The sequence below is a fragment of the Saccostrea echinata genome, unplaced genomic scaffold, assembly GCF_033153115.1.
Source record: "Saccostrea echinata isolate AGI-Se365-2 ecotype Australia unplaced genomic scaffold, CSIRO_AGI_Sech_v1 ptg000048l, whole genome shotgun sequence".
In the NCBI taxonomy this organism is placed as follows: domain Eukaryota; kingdom Metazoa; phylum Mollusca; class Bivalvia; order Ostreida; family Ostreidae; genus Saccostrea; species Saccostrea echinata.
Genome location: NW_026889797.1, coordinates 1,113,261 through 1,133,039, shown reverse-complemented (window position 1 = coordinate 1,133,039; position 19,779 = coordinate 1,113,261). Strand labels below are relative to the sequence as shown.

At 31.6% G+C, this 19,779-nt stretch overlaps 1 protein-coding gene across 1 annotated transcript; it reads left to right on the top strand.

Annotated features, from left to right (window-relative positions):
• Positions 1 to 4,172: 4,172 nt before the first annotated feature.
• LOC133203133 (uncharacterized) lies at positions 4,173 to 17,748 on the top strand. Its single transcript, XM_061338978.1, has 6 exons — positions 4,173 to 4,224; positions 4,521 to 4,763; positions 4,999 to 5,253; positions 5,530 to 5,664; positions 15,825 to 15,961; positions 17,581 to 17,748. The coding sequence occupies exons 1-6, from the start codon at positions 4,173 to 4,175 to the stop codon at positions 17,746 to 17,748; spliced, it is 990 nt and encodes a 329-aa protein (XP_061194962.1).
• The last annotated feature ends 2,031 nt before the right edge of the window (positions 17,749 to 19,779 follow it).

Below are 19,779 nucleotides of genomic sequence, written 5' to 3'. Positions count from 1 at the left end.
TACCTACAATACATCGCATTTACTAATATCCACACATTTCAATATTTTATGATATTATGTAAATCTAGCTATAAACAAATACAAATCATAGCAGTACCTGTCAAAATTATCTTAGACAAAAAGCAATGAAATTTACAGATTTTGCATGGGGCAAGAGCAATGGAATTTACATATTTTGCATAGAAAATATGGAGATTTATTGTGTTGGCAGTGAAAAATATAGATTTGTGTATTTGAACCAACTTAAACCAGAGGAATCTTGAATGGGTTTAGTTTTTATCTTTTGGTATCATAGTATACTGTTATATCAAAGTCCAAAATCTTTTTGGTTTCAATTGGTATTTAGATAAAAAAAAATGACTCTAAACTTTAGTTATCCTACTTTTAGAAAGACTCTAACACGGGGCTATATATACACAAAAGACAAAGGATTTCTTTATAGTGTGGGTAGCCTAATGGTGTACTCTGGACTGTTTTCGTGTTTTGGGTCACCGGTTCAAAGCCCCCAAGTTCTAGATTTGTTTTTGTATTAATCATAGTTATAATTCTTATTTATTTTTTTTTTACTTAGCTAGTTAATTTTTATTCATCATATTTCCCAAAATATATACACATCAGACATAGTTCTATACATTATTTTTCCAGCACGTCTTCTTACTATTTATATCTAAATGTAACGTTACCTGGACTTAATATGAAATAAGATTTTCGACAATTTTGCAAAGAGGAAACACATGAATAGAAAAAAAGTTGATACTATACTTAAGATCTAGCAGTATTTCTCGAAACGGACATAGTGATCTAGACTTTTCATGAAAAAAAAAATATCTTGAAAACAGCCAAGAAAAAAAAATCGTGTAACATAATTCTGTAAAGTGTTAAACAAGTAAAATATTTTAACAAAAAATTATTTTAAAAAATTGATTTTATTATAGTGATATATGCATATATGCAAAAAAGCTTGTTGTGAAGTAAAAAAGGGACACATCACGTATAATTTAAAGACTGTTGTGAACTTATAGCCTAAAACAAAATTTACGAAGGAATCTTTTACATGATAAACACATAGGAGCAATTCCACATATCCAATGTGCCTGTCACGTGGGCAAGCTGGCTATATCCAAAAATCACACAAATTCAACTAACTTATAACAAATTTCTTCACAAAAATAATAACAACAAATGTTACACACAAACAACTGCACTCTGATCCACACTCTTCCACACTATGAAACAAAAAATGGTAACCAATTAAATAATCAAACAATTAACCGATTAACCCCGGATATACAATCCAATTATCAAGTTATCAATGCCAAACATTTCCCAATGTAGTCGTCATCTCCATATCAATGATTATCATCGTCATCATCATCACCGCATGAGTGAAACCATTTAAAGTTTGCCAATTCGTCAGTGTTCATATAACGAGCTAACATAATGTTATGTGGATTGACTTATCTGTATATGTCCACCACCAGTGAATCTTGACCCAGGCACAGCAATCTTCGCTGTATCTCGACGATCCCCTTAGCTTTGTGCATGTATTCAGCATAGGTCACAGCAGTATCATTAACGCTACAATGAAGAATACTTTTAAGTCATATGTTTCACTAAATAATGTTTGGCAACAGCACTGTTTGGCAATTCATTCTCATAAAAGAAATCAAAAACTATAAAGTGCAATGGTTACCAGTTAACATGTCAAAACAAATCAAAACAATATTACTGCCAACATGGCACACATTGCTTTCAACTTCCGGCCCTTCATTTCCGCCTAGACATTTAAACCAAAAATGAAATGGACAAAATTTTCCACTTAATGTAACAAATCTGCATAAAAGAAAATTGCGAACAATAACAATTTAATTCTATCAATATAATACAAAAGCTTTTTGAACACTCTCGCTACCCGTTACACCTAGCTGAACACCCTCCCTAGCCGTCACACCTGACTGAACAACAAGTGAAATGGGGAGATTTGGCCAAGTTCAGAAATAAGAACGAATAATAAATCTGCCTTAAAAAAACTACTGTAAATCACTTTTTATTCGCGGGATCTCTATTTTTCCTTAATTATGCGAGTCTGTCTGTTCAGGAAAAAATTATTCTCGCCTATATTTGTATTTTAAATGATTATATAGAACGGAAACCACCTCTAGCGAAAATGTTGTCTCGATAATAAATACCAAATAGTTATCTCGCGAAAATAAGGTGTCGCGAAAATATAGTGATCTCCAAAATATACATTACAAATTATTATTAATATCATAAGTAAATACTTACCACGGACCGGAAAAAAATCAAACTTTTTGAAACGTCAAGTGTACTGTGCAACAACATATTCGAGAAGTGGAGTAAATCAGATGTGGATACTAAACAATTTCAAGGAACTTTTGAAATATTTGAAATCACAAGATTTTAACAAAATCAACAGCTTAAAAATTTACGACTTTTCAACTTTATACAAAACAATTCCCCACGATAAATTAAAGTCCAGGCTTTTTGATATCATTGACAGCTGCTTTTTCATTAAAAATGGAACTTTACTTACCTTGTCATTGTGCATTTGCAAAATTATTTTGTTAAAAAGCATTCTGACTGTACACAAAAGTACTCAGAAGTTGACATTTAAAGCTGCTTGAGTTTCTGATTGATAATATCTAGGTGGTTTTTGGAGACCAGGTCTTCCAACAATCTATTGGAATTCCCATGGGTACAAATTGCGCCCCGTTATTAGCAGACCTTTTTTTTGTATTCATATGAAGCAGAATTTGTCCAAAATCTTATACGTGAAAAGAAGAAAACACTTTCTGTGGCCCTCAACTCGACATTTAGATATATCAACGACGTATTGTCAATTAATAATTGTTGTCTCCATTCTTATGTCGATATGATTTATCCCGCTAAGCTTGAAATAAAAGATACCATAGAGTCTGATGCATCTGTTTCATATTTGGATGTTTTACTTGAAAAGACGTTAATGGTAATCTAACAACCAAGCTTTATGATAAACGTGATGACTTTAACTTTTCAATCGTCAACTTCCCTTACTTATGCAGCAATATACCTTCATCACCTGCATACGGGGTTTATATATCTCAGTTGATTCGATACACAAGAGCATGTCCTACGTATGTACAATTTCTAAAACGAGGTAAATTATTGACAAACAAGTTGATGAAACAAGAATATCAGCTGTCTCGTTTAAAGTCATCATTTCGTAAGTTCTATGGTCGATACAATGACCTTTTCAACAAATATAATTTATCATTGAGTCAAATGCTGACTAACTTTTTCATACAAATTGTTAGGCCATTATTTACACACTGAATTGTCGACGGATTTTCCGTTATTTTCGATCATGACAAGGAGCACACGGCGGGTGTGACCGGTCGGCAGGGGATGCTCACTCCTCCATGGCACCTGACCCAACCTCTGATGTTTTGGATGTCCGTGTTTGCTCTGCTCCTATTTTGTATTGTTTAATGGAACTTTGAGCTTGAACACAGTTCGTTATCTCCATATATTCCTCATTTCTGGATATAAATTAATGTACAATTTGAATCATCTGCTCTGTCTCATGAATACAAGATCTTGACTCTGATTAAAAATTGAGCATATTATGCAATTGCACAAGCCATTGTATATAGATAGTTATGGTTGTTAATGAATTTTAATGCTAAAAAATTGTAAACTTTAACGGTGAAGAGATGTCATTTTTTTCTCTTTTTCTTTACGATTAAATATTTATTTTTTCTCTTTTACTTCCTTTTTTCAACCTTTTCCTTACATTTTCTTCGCTTTCGTCCGTGATCAGACGTATAAAGGGAATTAAATTTTTAATCAGTGTTTTTTTTTCTTTAGTAACATCTTTGTCCGTTTAAACGTCATTATCCTCATTTTCTATTAATTGTTTTTCTTTGCCATGATTCATTTGGGACTCGTATGTAAAAATTCAAGTTTTCTTTTGTAAAGTGGTGTTTAAATCGTATGAAATGGGAAAAGAATATATAAGAAAATGGTTATGATAAATATTATTTTTCATATAACTTAAACATAAAGTATGCTTCTTTGAATTCTTTTAAGATAACATGTTTATAAAGAAGCATCAAGGGATGCAGTGCCTGTTCTTTCGTATTTTATTAACTTCCTCAGTCGTGCCTACCACCATGTTACACCTCAGTCTGTTATTGGCAGTTCTGCACATTATTCATGGACATGGTAAGTTTTTTGAGTCATAAATTTGTTTTTAATGTAATAATAAATCATTCTTGAAATTATCACATCGATTAATAAACGTTATGCATTGTTATAAAAATGCATTAAACTTAAATGGTTATAACAATTCTGTTACGTTCATAACAGTGAGAAGAAACTAGCATATTATTGCTATAAAATGTTACTTATAAATGATATTGTTTTCAATTATTTTACAATGATAGGAATAAAAAAGGCAAAACATGAAGCTATTTTCATTATGTAAACAACCTTTGTTTTTTTTGTTTTTTTTTTTTTAGAAAACATAGTTTTAAATAAACCAACACATCAATCGAATGCGTACATGAGTGCCGTATATGCACCTGCTACATTTGACTCCAGCAATGCTGTTGATGGTCTGAAGACTAACCTCTCAGCTCTCAGAGGACAATGTGCTATTTTAGGTGATGGTCAGAAAAGCGCCATCCGGTGGGTGAACTTGACATCCGTCCACAGCATCCATGACATAAGGATATATTACAGGACAGATAATGTACCATGGGGTAATTCTACTCATTGTTTAAATTCATATTAAGGTCAGCATTTTTTATCACAACTTTTATCTTTACGCTCAGGCTTTACGGAAACCGTACAATATAATATATTTTATCTTCAAAAGATCATTGATGAACTTTGAAACTGAATGTTATTATTTTTTTTAAGTTTAAAGGGACAATCTATATAAGACGTAGTCAATACTTGTAATTGATTTTAAATTTCAAATTACATTTTTTTCAGGTCATTCAAATGGTCACACAGCACGTATCTTGGGTTTTTATGTTTATGTTTCTAACACCACAGACAGACAAGATGATTATTTATGTTTTCATGACACAAACTATACCAGAGCCGACATTCCAGCTGTCATCGACATACTGTGTCCTGTACATGGACAATTTGTTATCTACTATAATGAGAGACCACAGAATTCATCATATCACACCCAGTACTCTCAAGATGCACACGCTGATTTATGTGAAGTGGAGGTGAATGGTATGGCTTTTTTAACTTTTTATATCAGCTCTGAGCTCTGTCTTATGTATTCAGAAAAGACTACATATCCTTTTTTGATTATTATAGACAGTTTTAATAATTAGTCTAGAGATTAAGAGAAAAAAAAAATTCTCTTTGAAGCAATTGTTCGACAAGAGTGCATTAAATTACAAACAGAACATTCTTAGTTCTCATATTAGTTCCTAAAAATGGCTATACTATAAAAAAATATCATTTCTATTTACGTTAACAAGATTATATTCCCTGCTATTTAAGGATGCAAGAAAACGGGATACTATGGATCAAATTGTTCTCTCCCCTGTCCAGACACGAACTGTCGATATTGTCACATAGAAACAGGTGCTTGTCAGGGATGTAAACCTGGATACCAGGGACATCAATGTAAAATACGTAAGTAAACTACAAACATATCATAATTAATCCATAAAAAATCCATTTTGTTAGCTTTTGTTTGCTTGAGACAGAATACTAGGAGATGAAATAAATACAGAATTTGAGAACAGGAATTGCAAAAGCTGACTAGAATACTATTATACTGATTGACTTATTCAATGTAACTAATTTTAAGCTTCTGGAGTTTTCAAAATACGTTTTCAGAACAAATCATAGCATTATTAGATAGGAGATTTTAGCATTTAAATTATTATAGAATAAAAATTACATTTTTTGTATTGTCAACTATATCTCAGTGTACATGTAAGTTGTATTTATAGCAATGTTACATGACAAAATTTATCACATGATAATCAGATTATTGTGTAACTTGTCATACCCATATTTATTTAGCTAAATCGTAATAATGTTAAAAGCCAGCTATTAATCAAAGGGAAAAAAAATCCATTTTTCTTTCATCTTAAATCATGTTAGAAAAAAGCTATCTACACTTAGAGATATATCAACAAGCAAAATCTGTATATATCTGAATAGTACATACATGTAGAAGAGATAATATGTATACAAAATAGTTTAAGCTTTTTTAAACATACTATTTTTTTTAGAGAATTTTCTACTCTGCTTTGCAATTTATATAAAAGGAGACAATTAATGGTACAATCCCATACATAATTTAGTTCGCTTGTAAAAAAAAATCTCACTTCTTAAAAAAAGCTTCCAGCACTTAGGGATATAAAAACGTACACTTAAATCTGTATATATAAGAAAACAAAATAGAAGAGGTGTGTAAACAAAGGGCTTTTCATCTTTCCAAAGGTAGCTACTTTGCTTTGCAGTATATAAAAAAAGGCAAGCAAACTACACTTCCGAATTATTTTAGTCCCATTTCTTAAAAAAAACCCAGATCAGAGAATAGTGTGATAATAAACAGAGAGTTGTAGAAAGACCCAGATTCATAACATTGTGATACAAGTACCAGGGATATCAGTGTAAAAATTACTTTATTTTACTGGTTGGTTTTAAGACAACAGATGAGAAAAACACATATTTTTTTAAGTGTTTTCCCCTAAAGAACGGTAAAACCGTATCTTTTTTTTCTAATTACTTAATTCTATAAATTTTCCGTTTTTCAATGAAATATTACCTTAAGGTTCATGTAACTGCATGAACTTCTTTTTCAAAAGTAATAGGATGAAAAACTTTTTAATACATCCTTTTTACTGTGTGTTGGAACTACCTTCATTGCAATCAATAAAATGTGACGGTGGCACATATGGACAGGATTGCGGACAAAGATGTGGAGCCTGTCTGGGTTATAAACAATGTCATCACATCAATGCTTCATGTCCTGAAGAGTGTAACGCTGAGTATGAAGGAACATTTTGTAATGAAGGTATTTTTTTAATAAATAAAGGATATCAAATGTTTTAATTTGTAGCTGAGTATCGAATTTATTTCAGGAGTGGGGCAGGATTTGTTGATATTCTCACGACTGCGAAGCACGAGTGAAAATATATATATGAAAAAAATCCTCTCTCACGAGTGAAATAAATTCCATATCCAACTAGTTTATTACATTTTCTTTGATTTTCCCTTTGTCTTTGTCTTTTCTTAACACATTGTCATAGATTGTAAGGTCATAGTTGAGCGGTTGAGAAGTCATAGCTTAGCAGTTGTTAGATTGTAAACATTGTAATATGGATTTTACAACAAATTTGGGAAGAAATTGGCACTTTTATCTCTGTCAACACGATTTAGTTACTATCTCTATCTTATGACAAAGAGATAATTACTTTGATATCCTTTCACACTGTGAAAGAATATCACTTTGGTATCCTTTTAAACTGTGAGAGCATTTCACTTTTATTCAATAAACAAATCACAGTATTTCACAGTTGAAAATGTATTAAAATGTTTACAAATATGGTATTTTGTATCATTACTCTTGACTCTTGACACTTGCACTTTAGGAATATAAAATATTGTGACATGTCTATTTCAATATGTTTTAAAACCTTCATTACAGAGTGTTCAGCAGGAAAATTTGGAAATAACTGTGAAAAAGATTGTAATGAAAACTGTGGTGATCCCATAAAATGCAATTGAACGACGGGGGAGTGTGAAGGTGGATGCCAACTGGGCTGGAAGGGACCTCAATGTACTAATGGTAAATATTTTATTAAAAGGGTAATTAACAGATTAAATTGTTAAATGTAGAGTGTATTTAACACTACTCATTTTTAAGAGATTCAAACAATACGCGAGATTGTAACTCTCCTACGATAAAGGCGCAAAAAGTATCCATATCAGCATGGAAGTGGGACAAGTTGCCAATGTATACAAACGTGCATAAATAAATGAACGATGGCTAAGGCTTTAAAAATGTATTTAATATTATAAAAAGATGATAATGCTAAGCAATAATCATTTTGATGGTTTTATAAAACTCTGCTATACATATTTACAAAATTTACTTTCAATTAGGATACTTGAAAACGGAAAAAAAAAACGTATGTCATAACGTTAGCTTGGTTAGTCTTTGTAAGAAAAATAATTCTTCGATTATACAAACCTTTTCTGAAAAGTTATTGGGCTCTTTGAATTTATTATAAGATAAAGAGTAATTCAAAATGCCTACCTACAATGATCAGATGCGTGGTATTTATCAGAGATCCATATCTCTTCCCTCGTTTGATAAGTTCTTATCCACTGATATTTTCTTTTGTTCGGAATTTTATTTTCTTTTGTTCCGATTTTTTGTTCATAGAAAAAAAATGAGGCCTTTACTTTAATTCGGTAATTTCTGAGTAGAAGAGTGCATCCCAACATTCAGTTACGATGGTATATCGATGATATAGTGTACCCAATGTATAGATAACTGTCCCGTCTGCCTGCTTAAGTGGAAACAACACTCCCCTCCGTAACGAAAGAGCGCACCGAGGGAAATAATCTCGAAACCTGCGTATTGAATGTATAGTATATGTTGTGTTTGTTAAGCTTATGTATCTGTTTACAAAATTCATAATTCAGACTTCTTTAATATGACATACCTTCAAAATGTATACAAGAAGTATATTGATGTCTCTCAAAATGTATACAATAACTATATGGATGTTTTCAGTGTCCGAAACACGTCATCTTTACATATTTTTGGGAAGTAAATTTAAAAGTAATTTATAAATGTAATATACGCTGAAATAATCTCAGAAACAACTTTATTCGACAAATTACATAAAAGATATTTTAATGAGATTCCCCTAATTATCATTATGTTATATCGAATATATGTGTGTCTTCCTCATGTAATAATAATAATAATAATAATAATACTTTTATTTATAGAAGGTCACCCGATTAATGCAAGCACTAGTCTTCCCCGGGGCCTTCTTTATAACACATATACAATGACCTACATGTATATATACAATAAACACAAAACACACTTATGAGACATTAAATATAAACATTATTTTACAACAAAATAAATTAAAACATCAAATTTTCATTATATGGTAAAAAGGAAAGCGGGAAATAAGGAACATATTTTCATGTAGAGGCAGTACGTTTCGCAAGTAAAAAAATTCAACATTACTTTTAGATATTGCAAGGCATTTGGAATTCCTGATACTCATAGGCAACTCAGTCCAGATAATAACCTCTGAATATTGCAAAGAATTTTTAAATAAATTTGTTTTATATTTTGGTAAACTAAGTTCTTAATTTGTTTCTGAGCGTAACATGTATGATCCAGAACTTTGAAATTCGAAAAAAAAGTCATGCATATAATCAGGAGACATACCATGAAATATTTTGAACATTAGAATGCTTTTCTGTATATATAGAAGTTTATGAATTGTTAACCAGCCTAAAATATTAAATAAGGGCATTGAAGTTGCATCATATTTTTCATTTAAAATAATCCTAGCTGCTCGTTTTTGAAGTCTGTATGTTCTATCGATGTGAGTTTGAGGAGAGTAACCCCAAATGGATAGACAATATAAAATTGATGGTAAATTGAATGCATTATAAGATAGCTTTCCAGTATGCAGTGGAAGGAACTTTTTAATTTTTCTTAAAGTAAACAGTTCATAAGTTAGAGTTTTGCAAACTGCATCTACATGACATGTGTATTGAAGAGTTTGATCAATGTGACCACCTTATAATTTTTCCATTCAACGTTTTCAAGGGGATGACCGGAAAGTTGTAAATGAAGATCAGCATTTTCTAATTTTGATTTCTTTTGTTGTGTTCCTATTAACATACACTTTGGTTTATCAGTATTTAAAATCATCTGAATTTGTTGACACCAGTTTTGTATTTGATACAGGTCATGATTAAGAGTTGTTTCAGTACGTGAAATATTGTTACCATGAAAATGCATTGTTCTGTCATCAGCAAACATATCAATATTACAATGTTCAACAGATAATGGTAAATCACTGATGAATAACAGAAATAATAAAGGGCCTAAAATAGAGCCCTGTGGCACACCTGCTGTGTCTGGCAGTGATTCAGATGTGCATGTACCAATTTTTACACTTTGCGTTTGATCATATAAATATGATTTAAACCAGTTAATTGATGTTGGATCAAAGTGATAGCATTTAAGTTTTCTAATTAGTATATCATGATTTACGAGATCGAATGCTTTGCTAAAATCCAAATAAGTAATGCCAACAAAATTTCCTCGATCTTTTGCATGCAGCCAATTGTCAGTTAGTTTTGTGAGAGCCGTCTGGCACGAGTGAAATTCTCTAAATCCAGGTTGTGCTTTCATTAATAAATCAAAGTGAGAAGTAAAGATGCGTACATTTTCTGCTACATGCTTCTCTAAAACTTTTGATATAGTTGGTAAAATTTAGACTGGGCGATAATTTCCTGGGTCTGATTTATCACCTTTTTTAAATAAAGAAGTTACTTTTGCCACTTTTAACTGTGAAGGAAATGTTTTTGTTTGTATATTGTTTACATGTAACGTTCCTCTCGAGAATTTTTCACTCATATGGAGACGCCACCACCTGCTGGTGGAGAGCTGCATATTTTGTCCTATGCTTGGCACTTACGGCCATTGAGCACTGAGGGATCTTCAAATCAGCGACTATTTCTGCAAAGTCATCCTCAATCGCATCAATGTTGCCGAAATTAGCTACAGCATCATCTCCAGCCTGAATAATAATGTTTTGGATCGAGGACACATCAAACATCTGTAATTTTGAACGAATGTGTGCAATACTGGCACTTCGATTTGTATTTACTTTCAAACTTTGATCTAAGCCACGGGCTTCCATTCTTTGAAGAATCGAACTCCCAATGACAAGTGTAGAAGTTTGGTTATATTCTCTTACAGGAGGCTGAGTATTCCTTGTAATGTTGCTTTTTTTGTTAGGGGTTCGATATATTTTGAATTTCTTTGGAGATGTGTACGTCTGACTTTTTCTTGGTTATTTTCTTCGTGGACTGCATGTTTTTCCACACGGGACTTGGACTGACATCTGCATCTGTTGAAGTACTAGAGGTTCTTTTCACAACATTAAACGTACACTAAGTATGCCTTGAAATTCCATTTGTTACTGAGGCTGAAAGTCCCTCGGTCGAAGTTTCCTTCTGTTTCACTTTTTCCCAAAAGTTTGTTTAGAAGCATTAGAACACGACTTTGCTTGTTCTGCTTCCATTAGCTGCTTCGTTAGGATTTCAATTTCCTTGGTAAGCATTTTGACCGTCTCGGAAAGATGTTTTATACTTTCCGTGCTTTTACAATGGTCGCATCACGTCTCAGTATTTGAATCATTCAGTTTCTTAGAGGGTCTTTAGATCGAGGTACAGTTCGGCTGATCAACAATAATTTTGCACTCTGTTACAAAGTCAGTGTGGCTCATATCTTGTTGACTCTTTATTTTATTTCGAAATTCATTCAAAAGCACTAGACCCTAGAATGAGAATGGTATTTGTGCTTCTGTAAATCGTTACAGTTACTGAATTACATGCAGATTTGTAGATGCACCCATTTCTCTTTTTTTCCCCATGAAATAAAAGCATTTTCTGAAGCACAGATAAAACAAAACATGCTGATGGCCGTCGTAGTTTATGGTCACACGTTCTGTGGAAAGCTTAACCTGAAGAAAGTCTGGTATACTCACTGAAGGGGTTAAGTCCAGCTCCTTATCTTTACCATTAAATAATTGTGATAATCCACTAAATAAGTTCAAAATTGATTTAAAAAGACTAGAATTTACACTAAGATAAATTATTTCTTAATCATTTTACTAATCAGCTGGGTATAGATAAGAGCCCATAAAAACACGTCTTATCTCTCCAACAGTCTGTGGTACTGATTCTCCTATACAGGCACGGAATTCATTTAAGAAATAAGATATCATTTTTAGAGTTTCATTGGAGTATGACATGAAGTCGGTCACGTAGATTTAATCACGTACCGACTTCATGTCATAACGCAATGGACTCTTAAGATGATATTTTATTTCTTATATTTATATTGTACTTTTTTATTTGTGTTACAAAAAATATAGGCACTATTTAGACTTTGCTATGGAAATGCAACATAACGTACCTACTGACGTCACAATCGGAACTTTCCAATGACTGGAGCATTTTGCTTTCCATACGCAAGAAAGACTGATCATTCGATCAACTGCATGTCATTGAAAATTGAATTTCAATTTAATTAGTATTGTTATATAAGGAAAGACATTGGCAAATGTAAATATATAGCTTTGCATGAGAATGAGACAAAGAAAAAATGCGTAATTTTCACATGAAATTCAAAGAATATTTGAAAAAGGAACTCGCACGATAATCATTAAAAAAAATTTTTCAATGAATATCTTGCAAAGACCATAATATTTTTATAACACAATAGCTAATATCAAGCTATTTTTTTTCTGTTACCCAAAAGTTCGATCCAATCTACCATGATTCCTCGGAAACAAAACTTGTGCTTCTTGTAAATTAATTTTTCTTGACTATTCACGATGTATTTACACGTAATATATTTCTTTACTTATTCATTTAATGCCATAATAAAGTAGGCATGATTATACAAAAAAAAAAAAAAAAAAATGATTTTAAAATAAACTAAAGTTGTGTTCTGTATTTCCTGTCTCTGACAATAAGTTCTACATTTAAAATAAATAAGGAAAGAAAAAAAATAAAACATGGTTTTTATTGTCTTTTTCATTGTGATTCTAATCATTTGAAACTTTTTTAACTTTAAATGCTACTATTATTCTTTAAGGAATGGTTTCTTGGTATACCTGAAAACAAACTTAAATAATAATACGTTTTTTTATGCCCCCGTATCGAAGTTTCGGGGGTATATAGTTTTGCCCTGTCCGTCTAGCTGTTTCTCTGCTTGTCTGCAAAAACTTTAACATTGCTCATAACTTTTGATTGGCTGAAGCTATGGCTTTTCTATTTCACATGTGTATTCCTTGTGACAAGACCTTTCTCTGGGTACCATCATGTTTGACCTTTTGACCTTTTAGTTTGACCCAGTTTTGTAAAAGTTTACTGAACTATAAATTTAGAAACTTTTGAACGGTTGTGCCAGGGCTTTTATTCTTTCCATGTAAAATTCTTGTGACAAGACCTTTCTTTGGATACCAACAACTTTGACCTTTTGACCCTTGTCCTAGGAGTTTGACCAACTGTTGAAAAACTTTAACCTTGGCGATAACTTTTGAACGCTTAGAGCTAGGGCTTTCATTCTTCACATATGTAATTCTTGCGGCAAGACCTTAGTTTAGATATCAATGGTTTTGACCCTTTGACCTTGGTCTTGGAGTTTGACCTACTTTTGAAAAAAAATTAACTTTGGCAATAACTTTTGAATGGTTTGGGCTAGGGCATTTGTACTTCACAAATATAATTCTTTTGACAAGACCTTCCTTTGGATACCAACAACTTTGACCCATTGACCTTGTCCTTGGAGTTTGAACTTCCTTTAGAAAACTTTAACCTTGGCCATAACTATTGAATGGTTGGATCTAGGGGTTTAATTCTTCACATATGTAATCCTTGTGAAAAGGCCTTCTTTAGAATACCATCCAATTGACACTTTGACCTTGGAGTTTGACCTACTTTTGAAAAACTTAAACCTTGGCCTTAAGTTTTGAACAATTGTTTCTACGGCTTTCATATTTCACATGTTTATTTCTTGTGAGAAGGCAATTACTTTGGTATCATTAATTTTGACCATTTGACCTTGACCTTGATGTTTGACTTACTTTTGAAAAACTTTAACCTCTTCTCTATCTATTCAATGGTTGCTGATAGTGCTTTCATATTTCACAGGTATATTCCTCAACGCAGCTAGGTTAGGACTTACATTTCTACGGCAGCCTATGCAGAGGTTCGGGAAAGCTATTATGATTTCACTAGAATACTTTCGTTTCTCATAAATGTTATAAAGATAATTTGATGTGCAACTTATCTTGCCAAAATAGCACTTTGAGTATGTAGATTTAAAGCCAGCTTGATCACGCTCTACTTACTGAGATGACGTCATTTCTTAGTATGACACGCAGCTTCTCTGTACTTGAAGCATGGAGCAAGTTATTATCGTAGCTTGTAAAAATAAAAAAAAATCGAAACACGCTTAAATGGACCAAAATAAATATACATTTTAGAATAAATTAAACCATATTTGATTGCCAAACTAAATTGATAATGTGCAGAACTTAGATATAGCCGTAGAGAGCTCATTTGTACAGTAATGTGCTAAAATGAGGGGTCCAGCCCCTCGAAAATATCAAAAGTTCAAGGTTATCCGCTTCACTATAAACTCTGAAAATTTGAACACGTGTAGCTATTATTCCTACTGTTCTGAAAAGTGCTCGGAGCTGGTTGTGCATTGTTTATTTTTTCCGTAAAGTGACATTATTTCAGTGCGTATTACATCTATGTCTGGAGTTTATAGAAAGACGGCTAAATTTTACACAATTCCCGAGCATGGGGAAGTTGCTCCCAACAATTTTCATGTTAAGAAATTTGTCTTAAACAAAACAGAATAAATTTTATAGCAGAAAGATACCCGTATATCGTTGAACTTTTATGATCTTTGTAGTAGTACATATATGTTCTAATTTTAAACCTGTCACATGACAAACAACTGATGTAAGCGATGTCGCTTTGGCCGAACTCAGGAGAGACCCGATATATACAAGTGCAAACACCACAATTCACATTCATCAAAACTAATGCTGTGAAAAAAAATAAATTGTATTCATTTTCTCTGAATATATTAAGGCGTATATTTCATGGGCGTCCTTATCCCAGCTGCGTATTTAATATTAAAATTAAAATTGTAAAAATATGTTCAAATCTTTGTTTTTCTTCTGTTTTTTTCGTAAAATGAATGCGACAAACACATCAAATGATTTTCTTTCTACCAATTGCCAGTTGGATATGAACTGGCACCTATACCGATTCAATATGGAAAAATAGCATAAAATTTACTTACCTTTCACTTTATGATGAACACAAATGAAAAGTTATTCTACAAAAAACTATGAAATCTGAAATATATATATATATAAGTGCAAACACCACAATGTACATTCATCAAAACTAATGTTTAATTTAAATTATATTCACTCATATATATATATATAAGGGTGTATCATGGCGTCCTTAACCTAGCTGCGAAGACAAGACCTTATTTTTGGTACCAACACATTTGATTTGCATTTGATAAAGTTTAACCTTTGCTAAAAGTTGAAACACATCTTGTTTTTATGACTTACGATCAGGATAATTCCATGTGTACATAATCAACCATTAGGGCAGTGTGTTCTTTGGAAGTGATTTCATCGTAAAATTAGACTAAAGCCAACAATGTCAAAAATTCAATCCCTGTGACCTTGAAAATACTAAAATGACCTACATGCAGAATTGTTACATACGCTGTTCTCGGTTCTAAGTAATACTTGTGCATGTATATGTTGTATTCTCCACTGAAATGTTACGGCTATTTTACTTTTTAAATGTACACCCAGTTCAGGAAACCATGTTTGATTACGGATAAAGCTTTGCGACATTCATGTATAAACTTCTACTTTTTTGTTTGCATGATCATACAATTTTTATGAAAAGTAATTACATTTCCAGGTTTCATTATAAATATTTTTTAACATAAATAGAATGTGATAACAGATCATATGGATATTACTGCCTTGAGAACTGTGGAGCCTGTCTTGTCTTAAGCAATGTCATCATATCAATGGGTCATGTCCTGGGGGTTGTGACGCTGGGTATGAAGGGGAATTCTGTACAACTGGTAATATTCCTGATTGTATTATATGCAAATACATTTAATTTTGAGAATGTTTACTTCAAGTATAAATTAAAATACACGGAAATATTAAATTAAAACAAAGGGAAAACAATCATATGCTAGGTTGCTAGGTTGTTTGAGTGGAAAATTTGGTATAAACTGTGAGGAAGTATGTAATGAGAAATGTGCTGTACCCTATAAATGCAATGGAACGACTGGAAAATGTGAGGACGGATGTCAGCCTGGATGGGAAGGACTTCAGTGCAAACAGTGTACGTTGTCTTAACCTTTAGAGGAAATAGGTTTTATTTCAAAATGTAGCAAATATATTTAATTTTTGTGTAGTAAATATATATCATACACTTTGAATGTACAGTTTTGTATTATCAGAAACATATACCACAAATTTACCTTTCAAAAAATTGCCTCTACAAATTTTAGAAGTATTCTTGAGAAGTAGAATCTATTTAAAGGCAAAAAACTGAAATACCTCTATCAGTACAAGCAGGGCACAAGCTTTAAAAAACAACCACTTCTTAAAAATCAAATATAATGGTTTAAGTCGGTACTTTGGAGTATTCTGAGAGACGGGTCAAAAGTCAGTGTGAAAGATATCACATGAGTTAAATACCAAATCCAAGAGTCTTACATTTCTAAACGAAATGAAAAAGATACAGGTGGAAGTACAAAGACAGACAAACAGAAGGATATCAAGGAATGCAATGTAATGAAGGTATCCTTGATTAAAGAAAAAATAAAACTATAAAAATCAATAGTTTTAAAACCAGGATTTAAAGAAATAGACCGTTTTTCTTACAAATTTACAAATTAACTAATTAGCTTAATTTAATGTTTATACATGTATGTTACGTATCGGATAAAAAAGAAGTCATTAAAATTGGAAATATTGTTTTATATGAAGTTGATTTTCCCATATTTTTCTTTCTCTTTTATTATAGTTTGCAATTCAGGATTTTATGGAGATGAGTGCAAAAAAAGAGTGCAGTCTCTTCTGCAACTCGTCACGTGAGTGCAACCACGTGACTGGGTATTGTAACGAAGGATGTATTGGCGGATGGCATGGTCTGAAGTGCTTGAAAGGTCAATATCTTCAAATCTTATATATAAGGGTCAATGTCTTTGAGTGTTGACAATCCAATCTGAATATTAAAGCACCGTATAAGCAAAGTGGTGAATTGTTTCTGTTTATTTTCGTACAGTTGCAGTGGTGAAAATGGATGATTTCCAGACACAATTTTATGTCGTCCTTGCAGCTCTCTGCGTCTCTCTTACTGTCATTTCAATTTTGGTTGCCTACATGTGTATTAATAGGTTAGTGTTATATTACACAATATATTTCACAACTTATTTCAAATTATGTACCTCAAATATCGCCTGTATGTAATTCGTATATATATATATATATATATATATATATATATATATATATATATATATATATATATATATATATATATATATATATATATATATATATATATATATATATATATATATATATATATATATATATATATTGTTTCGCACACATTATTTAAAAAAAATGAATTAGGTAGTTGAAAAAATAATGCACTCTATTTATTTGTATTACATCCAAATAGAAGGAAGATCAAAGAGAGACATACGAAACAGAAGTGCAAAGAAAACAATTCGACCAAAGTAGGAGGACTGGGCCTATACAACATTTTGCAGAATCCAACGATAGTGATAACAAATATCACGAGCTTGGTGAATTGTCGCTGCCTTCAGATTATGAAGGACTCCGATAATGTTTATAGAATGAATGTATAAAATGTAAATACATGGGACGAGTATCATTTTCAAATTTTTAGAATAGTTCAAATACCAAAATGAAGTTGACAAGGAGCAAAAGTATATGCATATCTCTCTCTCTCTCTCTCTCTCTCTCTCTCTCTCTCTCTCTCTGTGTGTGTGTGTGTGTGTGTGTGTGTGTGTGAGTGTTACTGTAAAAACGTTTCAAAACTTTACTACGTTTATCATCGTAAACGTCATGCAAATCGTTATTGTTTGAATATTCTTTGACAGAGTTCATTCATAAATGTGTTTATTTGCGTTTCATATATAAGGGACCAGACCAAAATATTTATACAGAGGTCATATCTTCTTTTAAAGCAATTAAGGGATCTTTCAAAATTATCTGAGTTGTATCAAGCTTTTATGACTTTAGCGCTGACTGGTTGAATGTATTTTTTTTATTTCAAAATAACGAAATAAGTAGGTGTGGTCAGTGATGTATAATTTGAAATATATATATCTTAATCTTAAATATATCTTCATTTTTTGGCAAATTCTGTTGAGTGAACGTGAAAAATTTGTTTTTAAGATATCATTGAAACCAATAATTTATATTCCTAGAATGTAATACTAAAAAAGAATCGACGACTAAAAATATGTATAGGTAAAGTTCTAAGATAAGAAATCAAACGAATGCGTAGATTTGAGAAAATTTCTTCTAAATATCCTTCCACCACATGATAGATCTCCCCCACCATAAACTTTGTTTCTTTACAATTTGTAAACAATTTTTAAATTGAATATCGTATAATTTTCATTGTTGAAGTCAAATATGCCTTACAAATTAAAATTAATAATTTTGAAGTTAGAAGTTCTGGCCAAACTTTTCTCAAAAGCTGAAGCTTGACATACCTTAAGATTATTTCTTGATCCATTGAAATTTCTTATATGTATTCATTCAGGACACTTTTTACAGTTATATGTGTAGAGTTCCATTTTCATTCTTTTTTTCAATTATTCCGTTTCCCGATCATGACAAAGAGAACATGGCAGGTGTAACTGATCGACAGGAAATGCTTACTTCTCCATGGTAACTGATACTACCTCTGATGTTTTAGAGGTCCGTGTTTCCTTTTTGCTTCGATAGACTTTTGAGATTGATTACTGTTTGCTTTTTTCATATTTTCCCTTAAAAACAGATCTACAATTATTGTGCAAAAAATGAGTTTAATTTACAATGCTTATTGAAATATTGAAATATGAAACATCTAGTGGTGTAATTTAAATTACAATCATTTGAAGCTAAAATGAAATATATTGTAACAAAAATGCAATTATAAATCATTGATCCTGTTTTTGACATTTTCAAATTAAATAATTTAATGCTGACTTTGAAAAAGTAAATCACTTCTATCTTTATAAAATCATTTCAGGATTTGGATTTACTATGCCGAAATAGTAGTCATGGTTTGACACATTTGGTGCATGAGAAGGAGGCGATTGCATTATGAGTCAAACCCTGAATACAGTTTTGGCATAGTACATCCAAATAATTATTATATAATAATTATTATTCTGAATATTGTTTGTATACGAAAATTTGATTAAATCATCAATCCAAACCTGTATGCAGACGTTAAATATATTTTTTTTTCTTGAACATTCTTTAATCAAGCTTTATATCAAAGAGCATTTTAGTGACTCCGAAGTAACATTTCGATTTTGGTTATTTAGGTTATAGATACACTGAGTTATTTGTCAGAGTACTTTTGTCAAGAACTCCTTATCAGTTTTGAAATTCATTTATTCTTGTTTTGTGCCTTATGTATGAAAACTACCTTTATATACTTAAAATGTCATCATTAATATAACGATGTCTGTTGTGTAATCGAAAACGAGTTGGAATAACGACCTCAAGTTAGAGAGTTTGATCATTTATGCATTTTTTTGGCTAAGTTTTGATTGTATGCATATATCCATAAATATTTTTTCAATCAATAATTGACAATAAAACATAGTTCTCCTGTCAAAGATTATCTGCACAC

Excerpts from the sequence above, each read along its gene's own strand:
- LOC133203133 (XM_061338978.1), top strand. The coding sequence starts at position 4,173 with ATGTTACACCTCAGTCTGTTATTGGCAGTTCTGCACATTATTCATGGA. Across the intron at positions 4,225-4,520 it reads GCACATTATTCATGGACATG|AAAACATAGTTTTAAATAAA; the intron begins GTAAGTTTTTTG and ends TTTTTTTTTTAG. Across the intron at positions 15,962-17,580 it reads AGGGGAATTCTGTACAACTG|AAGGAAGATCAAAGAGAGAC; the intron begins GTAATATTCCTG and ends ACATCCAAATAG.